A 14,633-nucleotide genomic window follows, 5' to 3' on the forward strand; every position below is an offset into this window, starting at 1 on the left:
TCCACCAATGTACTTAGGAGTTTTCTTTTTTCTTTTTCTTTTTTTTTGGTTTTTCCTTATATAAAATTACACAAAAGTTCTTACACACAATGCCTTGTTTTTACAATTTTTAATACTACAATTGCCCTATCTTCTCCACCTCACCTTTTCTCACACTTCTCATCATACTAGATATGGCGTCTGATGACAACTCCATAGGTTTCTTTCTATAAAAATCTATCCATCTTCTCTCACAAAAAAAAAAAAATAGCTTTACCGTTGAGAACCATCTCCTCCAACAAAGCATGAATCAGTTTTTGATAGCACCACCTTCGGCAACCGATCTATGATACTTGGACTCCTGGGGAAGAGAGTCGTGGAAGCTCGTGAAATTGATTCGGGTCTTTCAAAGGGTTAAAAAAATTAGGGATAGTTTGGTTTTTGATGGATGAGAGTCCAAGAGAAGATGAATTTTACAAGCGTTTAAGGGTAATTATGACATTAAAAAATATAAAAATGATTGTAAGGACTTTTGTATAATTTCATTTTAAAAGAAAATGAGAGTGGAGCATCTGAAGACTGCATTAATGACGTACTTGACAAGGCTCATTCTGAAAAAGTGGGCCGGTCGCTCTCACGAGTCAAGCCCAAAGAAAGTGGACAATAATGGTTAGTCCAACCCAATCAGAGCCTTTCTCCTTGAAGAACAAGGATGCAGCACAATGGGAACCAATTAGTATGAAAGTGAGAAAAACTTGTATAGCAAGAAAAGAGTCCATGAAGTCCTTAAGGTTTTTACCTGAGGGCAAAGTCCCCAACACACAATTCTCCTTAGAACAATTTTTCTTCTCTCTTTCTTTGTATTTTCTATATTAAATTTGTTTGACTGTATTAATTTTAGAGATTTCGTTGACTATTCTTGGTCGACAAATTTTTGCATTTACACTTTTTTTTGTTGGACAAGAATTTGCCCATCAAGGAGTTACCAAAACAATCTCCAAAGACCCTTGGAAGGGAGCAACCGAGGGAAGAATTTCTATTTTTCTTCCTGTTTACTAACGTTTTCACTTTCTTACTTTTACTTTCTTAAAGATTTTACTTTTTTTTCGATGAAATAAAAAGTAAAATGATGTTTAATAAGCAAATTTTATTTTTAATATTTTAAAAATAAAAAATAGAAAGTAAGTTTAATAATTTTGATTTTAATTTTACTTTCCTGTTATCTTCCCCTCTCTCTCTCTCTCTCTCTCTCTCTCTCTCTCTCATTGTTATCTTCCTCCCTCTAAATTTTTTTTTTATCTGGGTTTGATGTAATAGCTTCTCACTACTTAGCTGGTATTCTATCCAACAACTATAATTTAGAGTCTCCTTTGTTTTTATCTTTTTTCATCCGATAAGAATCTGATTGCTTAGAATAGTTTCAATAAATCCCAAGTCATCCAAGTTGTTCCAACAGCTATGACAAGTAGGGCAAAGAAATTGTGAGTTTCGGAATTCTGTAACACCGAAAAGAAGAGAAGGACTGGACAACGACCCTTCATCCCCTTTGCTTCACGATAAGCAGCATCTAACTTTCTGTTTCCAAGTGTTGTGCTAGCCCAAATGTTGTATTTAATACTTTTTGTGAACTTTGTCTTCGCTGAAAGACTTGATGATGAAAAACTTTGCATTCTCGTAATTTATGACAAAATCTGGATGATTGTACAGATCAAAATGAACCCCACAGCTAGACGCACCATCTCTGTTAAAAACGGATAATGAGATCTCTTCAGAAGTGTTCTTGCCATTTGGCTTTGAAGCCCTAGGTCTGCGATTATGATCACTAGAGATACCATGTGAATTAGTAGAAAGAAATCGAAGCCCTATGAGTACAGAGTATGTGTGTGTGTGTGTAAGAGGAGGAGTGAGTTTCATACATGGCATAGGGATGGGTATATTGTTGATGGGTTTAGAGAGGAGAGAGATAGTTGTGGGCAGTGGGCAGTGGGAGGAGGTAGCAGGAGGCCGCGGCGGGGAGGAGGCGGATGGGCAATGGGTGGATTTTGGGATTTTTTATTTATTAATTTATTTGGATAAATAGTGCTACAGTAATACTACTACAGTAAGGAAAGTAGAGAAATCACATAAAGCATCATTTTCTCACTTTCCCTTTCCTTCATTAAATTTGAAAGTGAAAAAGCAAAAATATATTATTAAACGTAATTTATATTTCACATTTTTAGAAATTGATAATAAAAAACAGAAAGTAAAAGCGTTAGTAAATAGACCCATAGAATTCATTTAATTGGAATTGTTTTTAATATGTTAGATTGAAAAATAATTGAAATGAGACTATATACCCCCCCAAAAAAAAAAAAAAAAAAGGATTGAAAATGAAGTATGCACAACTTTAAATGAAAATATCTTTTATGTTAAAGTTCTTTTATTTGTTACAATAATAGGAGTATATTTTTTTCAATCTTATTACTACTTTTTAAGGCTGACCCTCCCAAATCATTTTTAGCTGCGTTGTAACTCCTCTTGTATTGAAAGTTATGGCTGACTAATTTTTTTTTACAGTTCTAGATTAGGCTTTTGACAGTGTAACTACTCCAGATAGTTCAACACTACCTGTTCAACATCAAACAATGTAACTGCTCAGATTAAACTGTAAACTAACATGAAACTTTGAAAAAATGGAAGTGAATCAGCAAAAAGACCAACAGGTGACGTCATAAATAAAATTTGGTTCTTATACAAACCATAGATACAAAAGAACTGAACACCTATATTGATTGTTGACATGCGTATCTCTACATATAATTGCACTAAGAATTAGACTAACAAAATTACATTTTCCCTATCACAACATACACATGCATCTGCCCTTAGTTGGTCTTGATCAGTCTTTATAAACCAGCTGCTCTTCCTAATCTCTCTCTTAAAATCTTCACTCCCATGTACCTGTACAAGTCCAAATCATCAGATCAAACCATTTGTGCTTACTACTCTCTCCCCTAAATTCACAGAGGCAGAACAGAAAAATAAGAACTTGGACAATCTTTTATAAGATAAATCTATACATTGTATTAAGATCTTACCTGCTCATCATCATGACAGTGGCTTGTGGAATATTAATGCCTGGCGAATTGCTAATCTCGAGCCATCAATGACACAGAGCCCATGGACGCCGAGTACCTTGTATTCCGGGCTCACCACCTTGCCCACTAGGCACCCATCATGGTAGTGACAAATTGTGATCACAGCGTCTTTGCAAAACCGCTCAAATGAGACTGCCATTAGTGTTCTTTGGTATAAGGTTAACATTAGCCATCACACTCATGTTGAGCAGCTTGTCCACAGATTGTCTATCAAACAGTGTGAAGTTTGTGAAGTGTTTGGAGCTCACAAGCTTCTCCACGATATGAATACCTTCAATACATCACTGTAGATCATGGGATGGCTGAAGTAGTTGAAGGTGACAGGGGGGTTGTCGTTGACATTGGTGTTGTTCAGGCTGAGGTGGCCTGTTGAAATGGGGTAGACAATCTTTTCTAGAATGAAGCCTCCCATGAATGCTTCATGGGGAAGGTCTCTCTTGTTTTTGCAGAGGCTTGAATGGCTTCTTGCGTTTTCTGTCTTGGAGGTATAGTAGAGACTAGAGAGCTGCTCAATCTGGTTCATTACACACAACATGCAGTTACTTGCACGTGTGTGCATGTATAGCTCATTAAGTATTCTATTAGTTACACATAATATGCAGTTACATACATACATAGTTCCATATAGTCTATCAATTTTTATGTCAAAAGTGATTTTTAGATATGCATGTAGACTTGCTTTAAAGAAATTAAACAGAGATGATAGGGGGAATTACGAGAAAATTTATATCAATTGCCATGTGCAACCATTCTAGTTGTGTTCCTTAGAACTCATTCTTCTCCGAAGCTTCTTTCAAACACATATTTTTGGTAAACTCGTAAGATTAGAGACATTAGCCTTGTAGTACTCAGCCTATGCATTAATTCCTTTCGAATCCATGGACATCCCTTGATGGTAACAAGAACTACCATCAAAGTACTTTCCCAACCCAAATTTTAACAAATTAGCCAAGACACCCGAATTTGTAGTTCAAATAGTTCCAATAAGTGGATCATTAGTTAGCTACTAACCTCAGCCGATACAAAACCATGACGGTGCTGAATGCTATCCGAAGACTGCTCAAATCCATTGCTAGCTTCAATGTACACACCCATCTTGGTAATCCCTACGGTTTGTATCAATGTCTGCTCCACAGATCGATTGGCAGGAATAAAAACAGTGTTCAAGGGATATCAGACATGCCTTTCCCAACAGACATGTTCGTCTGCTTGAGGTCAGCCTTTGGTCCAACGCCACTGAGTGGCAGCAACTGAGGGCTTCCAATTGCTCCACACGACACTATTATCTCACTGCTCGGCCTCTTTGCAAGAAATTATCAATGTTGTTTACTATTTTCATCCATGAAGATCACTCCAACGGCCATTGGTTTCTTCCCTGTATTGGACATTATAAACACATTACTGCCTGTTAACAAGTACGGTCACACTGTATAGTTAGTTGTCAATCTTTCTGGTTCATTTACGACTTTTGGGACTAAAATGCTATATTGAATCTGAGTAACTAGCAAACCTGTTACATTGAATATGATCTTTTGTCCTGTAGCATGAATCAAAACATGACGGTTCTCAGAAATTACGGAAGCAAGAAGCTCTGCATCTGTGTGATGGCGACCAAACTTGTCAAAAATGGTTCCACCAACCTTGGGTCCACTTATGTGATCATAGGTGAATCCATTGAAGGGTAAGATCCCAACTTCCAAAAGACTGTTCCTTACCGCTCTCTGCAATGGCCCAAGCTTTGGCCGGTAAACAATTTGCTTCTCAATCCATGGGTGCGACTCATTCACCAATTTAGCATCCCAACCTGCAATTCTGACATAAAAGTATTTAGTCACAGAATTCTATTAGGAGGTGTTTGGTGGTTGAGAAAATGAAGGAAAAGGAAAACAAAAATACGCATTCTTATGTTTCTTCTTGTTGATTTGGTTGGAGAATTAAGTGAAGCACTTGCTAACCCCAAATAAAGTTGTTGTATTACCCTCCATTGATTGAGTGAGATTCAAACTGGAAGTTCTTTTCCTTTTCCTACATTATAACCAATTAGAAGGTATGGTTACTAATGTTCACAATTTAATTTAAGGTAGATGAGATTATCTTAATACACTTTATTATTATTTGAGATTCACAAGTCCAAGCCAGTGACAGAACAATATTTTTATAGCTTCACATTATTTCTCGATTCTATAAAATTTGGAGATCTCTCTTTACCACTCCATATAAAATTGGCAAGCATACTGGAAATGGAATCACAGAGAGAAGTTGGAATCCTAAAACACTGAAGTGAGTAAGTTAATTAGAAGATTGACATCATTGATTCACAAATGATATGTTTATTTCAGCTCGATTTATGGGTATTGTCTTCAGTTACTTGAATGGTTTGACCTAGCATTGTGTTTTGTTGCTTTGGCTGCTGAACGTGATCAAACTTCCTAAATTTTGCTTAATTAGAAGATTATTTTGCATATATGTTTCTGGCTCTAAGTGAAGATAACACTTCAAACCAGCAATCATCCTAACTGAATTATAGAAGGTATAGTCTTCTATAGAGAGACAATTCACAGAGACAATATTTTACATTTTTTATTTTTGCAATGTACTAATTTCTATCTTCAATTTTCTAACATAACTTCGAGTAATCTTAGTGGTAATTCAGTTCATAACTTAGTTTAGTCTTAATCTTAATTAATGTGCCTTGCATATACTGGTACGGTATCCTACTTCATGTACAACTGCCACAGAACTATTCGCAGCACTCCTTGGCAATGAGTGTGAATTAATTATTCTACTCTCATCTCATAAAAAATGATGTCTAATGTGTCTTGTTTATTCACTTAACCAAAAAAAAATGTGTCTTGTTTATTCATATTCAACATTATTTATTTGTTTAACTTTAATTGTTCAGAAACAATCTCTTAGTTTCATTTAATTAGCTAGTCATCATAGAATTTGTATTTACCTGTCTACTAGAATTTTGCACTTAGTGCAGAAGTATGGCCATTTGTTGCTGTAAGTTTTGAATTTTCTGAGTGTACTATACCTGCATAGTAGTCGTGGTCTGTTCAACACCTTCCAACTGTGCACATACAACACACACTTCTTCCTTGTATTCGATGGCCCTCCTCATCAGCCCCACTTTAGTGGGAAGTGGCCCACAAACGACATTTGGTGTAGGTCCCAAACCACACATTCGAACATGACCCCTTCTCTCCTCTCCCATCACTTGAGCATACAAATCATTTGAGGAAGGGCCAACAATAGAGCTTGAGGAAGCTGCTGGTTGACTTGCTTCAAGTTCTTTCATAAATGCCTGCAAATACAAAAAGTTGCATTCAACAATAAAAATAACCACTTTGGAACTGTTACGCCCAAAAACTAATTTTGAGAAATTTCAGAATTAATTTAGTGAAAAATTTCAGAATCAGTTAAGCTTAGACCTATATAACCTTAGTATGCAGAACATCACCAAAGTTCACTATTAATATCTTGTTTCTCGCATAGTGAAATCTTTCGCCAGATCTCCATTGTGGACATAGACATACCTCGTTTTGAACCACACAAAATATTTTTGTTCTTGTATGGTGCTTGTATTTGTCGTGTGTCGTGGTTGTTGCTTGGTTCATGGTTGTTTGTCGTAAAAGTAGTCATATCACCTTTTATTTTCAATAGAATCATAAAAAACCAATCACTTCTTAGTAGAAAAGTAAAATGTTTTTATTATGTTTACCAACCGCTAATATTCTCTCATCAATTGTAGGGGAGGGTAATCTTCAAAAAGAATAAGACAAAAACCAACAAGAAGAAAAAAGTAAGTATGGCTCAGATTGATGTTGAAGAAAATACCTCAAAATGGAATGTAATCATCTTCGATTACCAAAACTTTTCTTATGTCTTCAACAAAAGGGGTTGGAGCTTTTAACATCACCATGGAATGACAATCTGATGCTCAAATCTTTGGCCTGTTATCCCCTGTAGTACAAAGCAATCTAATCTTTCAAATAAAAAGCATAACTTTGTGACAATAGACTCTTAACTCTGTCAACAATAATTTTATGCAACATGTGGAAATTATCTGAAACTCCAAGATGTAAAGACATTTAGACAATGCCTTAACAAGATGTAAAATTCACTTGTTATTCTTATAAAATTCGTGACAGCAGTTTAATGTTCACAAAAATTTGCCCAACAGGCTGTTGAAAAGTGATTCATATTACTGAACAAAGTGTCAGATTTATTTCATACTATTTTTATTTTGTTTCTCTTTTGCTAGATGAACAGATAGATAAATAGCAATAAATCTTTGTGTAGGAGGACGTCATGAACAAAATATTTAAAAGGCTAAACATGATATGAAAATGAAGAGGCTGTGAAAGAATAAGAAGAAGTATTACCTGAGTCCGAAAAAGTCGTGAATTAATTAATGGTACTTGTTCTGCTCCAAAGAAGAGTTCATTAGCCAACACAAGCACTCATAAATGTAAAATTGTGGACCATTATTCTGCAATGGAGAAAAAGCATTTTGGTTAAGTCGAAAATTGTGGACCTAATGAAGGTGGTTATGAAAGATTAAAATGAGAGGCATGAGAGAGTGTGTGTGAAGAACATGAGCTTACCTGACAGAAGAATATAGAATAGTAGGGGGTTCAGTCTAGCTGAGCAAATTCAAATTTATTCGAACGCAGGGGATATGGGCAATCTTGGGCCAGTAGTCACCTGAGCACTGTTTTTCAAGAAGCAGTGATATCTAAAACTTGAAGCGTGGCAGGCAGGCCTTCCTTTGGTAAGGATCGAAGCTTAGGGCAATTGTAGATTTCGAGACGTTGAAGAGAGGTGAAATTTTGGAGGCCACCGCCCTTGCCCTTGCCCTTGGATGATGATGATGATGGTGATATGGATTTCAGATTCGGGCAGTCTTGGATGCATAGAGATTGAAGAGAGGTGAGATTTTGGAGGCCCTTTAATGATATGGATTTCAGATTCGGCATATCGATGATGCGTAAATCGGTTAGAGTTGTAGGAAATAGACGGTACTCATCATTGTCACGATCACGAGGAAAGGAGACCAGCTCTGGATATCCACCTCGAATTTCAAATTGTTTAAGAGAGGTGAGTCTGTGCATACTCCACTCTGACAAGGGCTGCAGTTTGCCGCAACTCCAAATAGTAAGATGAATAAGGTTGGGGGGCAAATTCCCGTTCCCATTGCCTTGATTAAAAGGCTCCCCAAGACATGGACAATCATATATTTCTATGAATTCAAGTGATGCGAGGCTTTGAATCTGATCAATTGGCAACCACCTCAGATTATTGCAGCCCTTGATCCAAAGCGATCTCAAGTTGGGGGTGGACAAGCAGCAGCCTCTTTCCGGAAAGGCCTCGAGACTTGGACATCCTATTATTACAAGGGATTCAAGGTTTTGAAGAATCTGGTTGGTTGTAGGCAAGGATCTCAGATTCACGCAATTCCAGACTTCAAGTTCTCTGAGGTTGGGTAAGCCTCTTTCTGAGAACGACAAGGACTCCACAACATCGCAATCAGATATATTTAGATCACGGAGACTAGCAAAATTTTTATTATTTACGCAACCCCAACTAACATTCCAACTTTTGGCCATTTCTCGATCCTTAATGTTTCAAGGGATGACATAATATTATTATTTATGTTAAAGTCCTCCAAATCCACGCAATCAACAATACTAAGATCCTTGAGAGTGGTGGGTAACATATTTTCAGTGGGCCAGGAACTCAATGATAAACATCTCGCGATCTTCAACTCTTTAAGACCAGATATGCCTTCAGGCACGGACTTCAATGCATTGCAATCGCTTATCTCAAGTCTTCTAAGCATGTGCGGGACACGGACTTCAATGCATTGCAATCGCTTATCTCAAGTCTTCTAAGCATGTGCGGGACACCTGCCTTCGGAAAGCACACAAGTTTCGAACACCAATTAATCTCTAAAGATGTGAGAGACGTGAGCTTATTCAGCTCATTTGGCATCTTCTCAAAATTCACACAATTTCTTATATACAATTCCTGAAGATCAATGCAAGGCAGCCCTCCATCATCTAATTCTTCTCCAAAGGAAACAAGTTGGGGGCACGACTCAACTCTCAGTCTCTGTAAACGGACAAGATTATTTTTCTGTGCAACTCCGCCGCCATTTTGCCACAAAGCCATCAGCTGGTTGCAATTTTCAAACACTAGACTTTCAAGTGCTACCAAAGACTGCACCAATGCTTCCTCCAGCTGAGACAACCCTCTATTATCCATAACTTCCAAACTAGTTAGAGAGGTCACACCAACTATACTTTTTAGCACCACCTCCTCACACTCTTCCAAGTATAATTTTTGAAGAGAGGGAAGCCTTAGAGGGGAAACCGTAATCAAATTGGGACAACCATGCAAACTGAACTCACGGAGGCAAGGGAATTGACTTCGAGATTCTTCAACACCAATGGAAATAGAAAAAGACCATTATTTCCATGTTGGCATGTCCTCAAATTTTAGCGTCACCGGTGAGGGAAAAGGAAGTCCATCCCCCAAATTTTGCACTTCATGCATGCCTTTAATGTATAACTCTCTGAGCTTCGGTAGTTGCTGGAGTGGTGGTAAAGATCTACATTTCCTACAGCCTATAAGACTGAAGTTCACCATTTCATAAAAGGATGGATTGCCTATCTAACTCGGGAATTCCCTGCCCCCGAAGAACTTAATTTTGAGCCTTTTCAAGTTTACATGAGGTTGCAGCATGTCAAGCACATCCAATTCAAGGTCTTCATCTCGAGAATCATTGAACCCACTACACCATGCCAACTCTACTTCATTAAGGCACTCCTTGTTCCTTAAATTTGTGTCATTTGCATCTCGAACATCTGTTATGTTTTGCAAGTCTTCAATAGAAATACTCTCCCGTAAAAGGCTCAGATTCCCCAACTCTTTCAGACTTGCTCCATTATTTTTGCTGCCCACAACAAACTTTGGTAGTGTTTGCAAATTCTCCAGCCTACCAATACCTGAGGACATCTCTCGTAATTCCACAGTATCAACAATGTCAATATGGCGTAGATTAATTAAATTCTCAGTGTTTGGAGGAAACATACAAAGATTTTCACAACTACGCAATAACAATGTTTGTAAATTGTAGAGGGCACTAACTGATTCAGGTAATGATCGAATTGAAGTCTTATTTAAATTAAGATACCTGAGATGCTTCATATGGCCAATTGAGTCTGATAACTCAGTTATGGAATAACCAGACAATGATAGCACCCTTAAGCATTGCAAATTTGGCAATAAATCAAATAAAACCCTTTTTGCTAAGTAACATTCTGCCGAAGCATATGTCTGAACTGGTAACGTTAATAGAGTTTGCAGATGTTGAACTTTGCAAAGAGGCCTAAACTTTTGAAAGACTTCAAATTTTTTACGAACAAATGACAAGTGTCGAGCTCGTTCAAATTGCTCATTACCCTCTAACTTATCCAACCGAATGAATATTTTTCCAGCAACATGTATAGCTAGATCATGTAGAAGGTCATGCATTACAAACAATGATTTACTACCACCTGATTGTTGGAAAAATGACCTTAATAATAGATCATCAAAGCACTTATTGCCAAAATCCTCCATTCGATCCTTTTCTTTTGATAGCTGCGAAAGACCTACCCCCATCCACAATAGAACTAGCTCAGCTTTGTCAAATTTATAGTCTTTTGGAAATGTTGCACAGTAGGCAAAGCATTGCTTCAAATGAGATGGGATATGATGATAGCTCAATTGAAGGACTGGAAGAATACCACTTTGTTCGGGTAAATTCCATATCTTGCTATTCAATATGTCTACCCACTCATTTTGGCGTTTAGTCCGCAAGAGGCCTGCAAGTGTTTTTACAGCCAAGGGCAAGCCTTTACATTTATTCACTATTTCCATACCAATACCTTTCAGAGTTGGATCTGCATCAAAGTTTTCTTTCCCAAGTGCATGATGGGCAAATAAAGATAGGCATTCATCTTCTGACAGGCCTTTTAGATGGCAAGCCGACCGAGACAGAGTCATGGTTGATGCAACGGTTATTGGAAATAGTGGCCTAGTTACACACACAACACTATACTATTTGGAAGAGAATAGAAATGGAGGAAAATACTTTTTATTTCACTTTATAGAAAATGAGTACAATGCATGGGTTTATATAGGCTTCAAAACATAAATGTAAATGAAACTTAAAACCCCACTAACATATCATTTAGTAGGCAAAACTCCCACTAACCCACTAACATGACCATTTAGTAGGCAAAACTCCCACTAACCCACTAACATAACCATTTACTAGTTGTAACTCTCATGCCCCCCACTAACTCCAATAAAAAACTCACATAAATATAAAACACCAAATAAAATAAAGTTTAATTTCTAACACCCCCTCTTAAACTTGATTTTTTTTCAACTCCAAGCAAACTCCTAAACTTGTGAAAATCTGCAAACTTGAGGGGCTTGGTGAAAATATCCGCAACTTGATCTTGTGACTTGATGAACTTGAGCTCCACCTTCTTCTTAGTTATACATTCTCTAATGAAATGAAATCTTGTATCAATATGCTTGCTTAGTTCATGAAACACCGGATTCTTGGCCAAAGCAATTGCTGATTTGTTGTCCACAAAAATCTCCGTTGACTCTTCTTGTAGCATGTGTAATTCTTTCAACAAATTCCTCAACCAAATTACTTGACAAACACATGAAGTGGCTGCAACATATTCTGCTTCACAAGTTGAGAGGGTGACAATGGGTTGCTTCTTTGAACACCATGTAAAAGCAGTATTTCCCATGAAAAAACAATAGCCCGAAGTACTTTTTCTATCATCCAATTCCGGCCCAATCGCTATCACAATAACCCACAAGCTTGAAATCATTAGAAAATGAATAGAATAACCCAAAATCAAGGGTACCTTTGATGTAACGAAGAATCCTCTTAGCCGCCTTGAAATGAGTTATGGTGGGTCTTTCCATAAACCGACTAACAAGCTCAACCGCAAATAATATGTCCGGCCTTGTGCATGTTAAGTATCTCAAGCTTCCAACAAGACTTTTGAAAAATGTTGGATCCACCGTCTCTCCATCTTCATCTCTTGACAATTTAATTCCAACTTCCATGGGCGTGTTCACCAATTTACAATCTTCCATCTTGAATTTCTTAAGAATTTTCTTAGCATAGCCTTCTTGGTGAATGAAAATTCCATCCTTCATTTGCTTGACCTCAATGCCAAGATAATAAGCCATGATGCCAATATCTGTCATCTCGAACTCTCGAGCCATAACCTTCTTGAAATCTTCAAACATTTTTGGATTGTTACCTGTGAAGATTAAATCATCCACATACAAGCAAACAAAAAATACATCTCCATTCTCACTTACTTTGGAGTAAAGAGCATGTTCATATGGGCACTTTGAAAAATTATTGTCTTGAAAATATTTGTCAATTCGCTTATTCCACGCTCTTGGTGCTTGCTTCAAGCCATATAAAGCCTTCTTCAATTTCAAGACTCTGTTTTCTTGCCCCTTTACAACATAGCCCATGGGTTGTTGAACATACACCTCTTCTTCAAGAAACCCATTCAAGAAAGCCGATTTCACATCCACTTGGTGGATTCTCCAATTGTTCTGGGCTGCCAAAGAAATTAACAATCTAATTGTTTCCAAACGAGCTACGGGTGCAAATACCTCATCATAGTCAATTCCGGGCTTTTGGTTATACCCCTTGGCGACCAATCTTGCTTTATATTTTTCAACTTCACCATTTGCATTATGCTTTGCTTTATACACCCACTTAACACCAATTGCCTTTTGCTCTTTTGGAAGTGTAGCAAGCTCCCATGTGTCATTCTTCTCTATGGATTTAATTTCTTCATCCATAGCATTTCTCCATTTTTTGTCTTGTGCCGCCTCTTCAAATCCTACGGGTTCACAATCCCCAAAGAGACAAAAAAGTGTTAGATCACCTAACCTTTCCGTTACCTCATCTGTTTCGTCATATATGTCACGAAGACTCCTCATGCGAAGTGGTGGTGTGTCACTTGAACTTGATGATGATGGAGTTGATTGATCTTGAATTGATGGCGGTGGAGGTGATGTTGGTGGAGAAATGGGCTGCTCCATGCCTTCATTTTCTTACTCCTCATCAGAAATTGAAAAAATATTATAATCTTCATTTGGAGTGTTCCAATCCCATGTGGCTCCCTCTTCGAATTCAACATCTCTACTAATGACAATCTTCCCATTGCTTGGATTGTACAACTTGTAGCCTTTGGAATTTGCATCATAGCCAATGAACACCATTTTTTCACTTTTGTTGTCTAACTTGGTCCTCCTTTCATCCGGCACGTGCACATAGGCAATGCTCCCAAAAACCCGCAAATGAGAGACACTTGGCTTTCTTCCGCTCCATGTTTCTTGTGGTGTTTTGTTTTGCACACTTCTAGTAGGACACCGATTGGACAAGTACACTGCACAATCAACCGCTTCAGCCCAAAATTCTTTAGGCATTTCCTTACTTTTCAACATGCTTCGAGCCATATTGAGAATGGTTCTGTTCGTCCTTTCTGCAACTCCATTTTGTTGGGGCGATCTCGGAACCGTTAAAGGATGGTGAATTCCATTTTCTTCACAAAATTTTTTGAAATTATTTGATGTGAATTCACCACCTCTATCAGATCGAAGAGCCTTTACATCATAGCCACTTTGTTTTTCAACAAGTGCTCTAAATTTTTTAAAAATTTCACACACCTCCGATTTTTGTTTAAGAAAATACACCCATGTTTTTCGGCTAAAATCATCAATGAATAATAAAAAATAATTATTCTTACCAAATGATGATAGAGAAATTGGACCACAAACATCCGAATGGATAAGTTGTAGTGGCGCCGTAGCTCTTGTGGTAGCTTCTTTAGGAAAACTTTTCCTTGATTGCTTTCCAACGAGACATCCTTCACATAATTGATTTGGATTGCCAATGAAAGGCAATCCCTTCACCATCTTCTTTTTGGCCAACAATTCTAATCCTCCAAAATTCAAGTGCCCAAGTCTCAAGTGCCAAAGCCAAGTTAAATCATTAACACAAGCCTTCAAACATTTAGCCTCGTCGGCTTGAATATTTAGCAAAAACATCCGGTTCTTTATCATTGGAACCTTGGCAATCAAATTACCCAATGGGTCTCTTATCGAAAGACTACAATCCTTCATGGAAATATTGTAGCCTTTTTCTAAGAGTTGTCCCAAACTCAAAATATTGTTCTTCATATTAGGCACATAATAAACATTAAAGATGAATTGATGATGCCTATTCCTCAAACGAATCAATATTTTACCTTTCCCTCTTACCGGAATTTGTGATAAGTCTCCAAATGTTACCTTGCCATTTATTGATTCATCAATATCAACGAACTTCTCTTTGCTACCACACATATGGTTGCTAGCACCGGTGTCAAGATACCACACATCTTCTTGATCACTCCTTTCACATTT

At 37.5% G+C, this 14,633-nt stretch overlaps 1 protein-coding gene across 1 annotated transcript; it reads right to left on the reverse strand.

The window, feature by feature from the left end:
- Positions 1-8,942: 8,942 nt before the first annotated feature.
- On the reverse strand, positions 8,943-11,174 carry LOC132281243 (putative disease resistance RPP13-like protein 1). Its single transcript, XM_059782967.1, has 2 exons — positions 9,803-11,174; positions 8,943-9,562 (listed from the first exon to the last, which is right to left on the reverse strand). Exons 1-2 carry the CDS (start codon positions 11,172-11,174, stop codon positions 8,943-8,945), a joined length of 1,992 nt encoding a protein of 663 aa, XP_059638950.1.
- Between the last annotated feature and the right edge of the window lie 3,459 nt (positions 11,175-14,633).

Source organism: Cornus florida, unplaced genomic scaffold (genome assembly GCF_030987335.1).
Source record: "Cornus florida cultivar Cherokee Brave unplaced genomic scaffold, ASM3098733v1 CherokeeBrave_3.0.0_Hap2_Chr11, whole genome shotgun sequence".
Lineage (NCBI taxonomy): Eukaryota > Viridiplantae > Streptophyta > Magnoliopsida > Cornales > Cornaceae > Cornus > Cornus florida.

Bases quoted from the DNA above. Each gene is read 5' to 3' on its own strand.
- LOC132281243 (XM_059782967.1), bottom strand. From the start codon at position 11,174: ATGACTCTGTCTCGGTCGGCTTGCCATCTAAAAGGCCTGTCAGAAGAT. The intron at 9,563-9,802 runs GTTAGATAGGCA...TTGGTGTTGAAG, and splicing joins CGGGGGCAGGGAATTCCCGA to AATCTCGAAGTCAATTCCCT.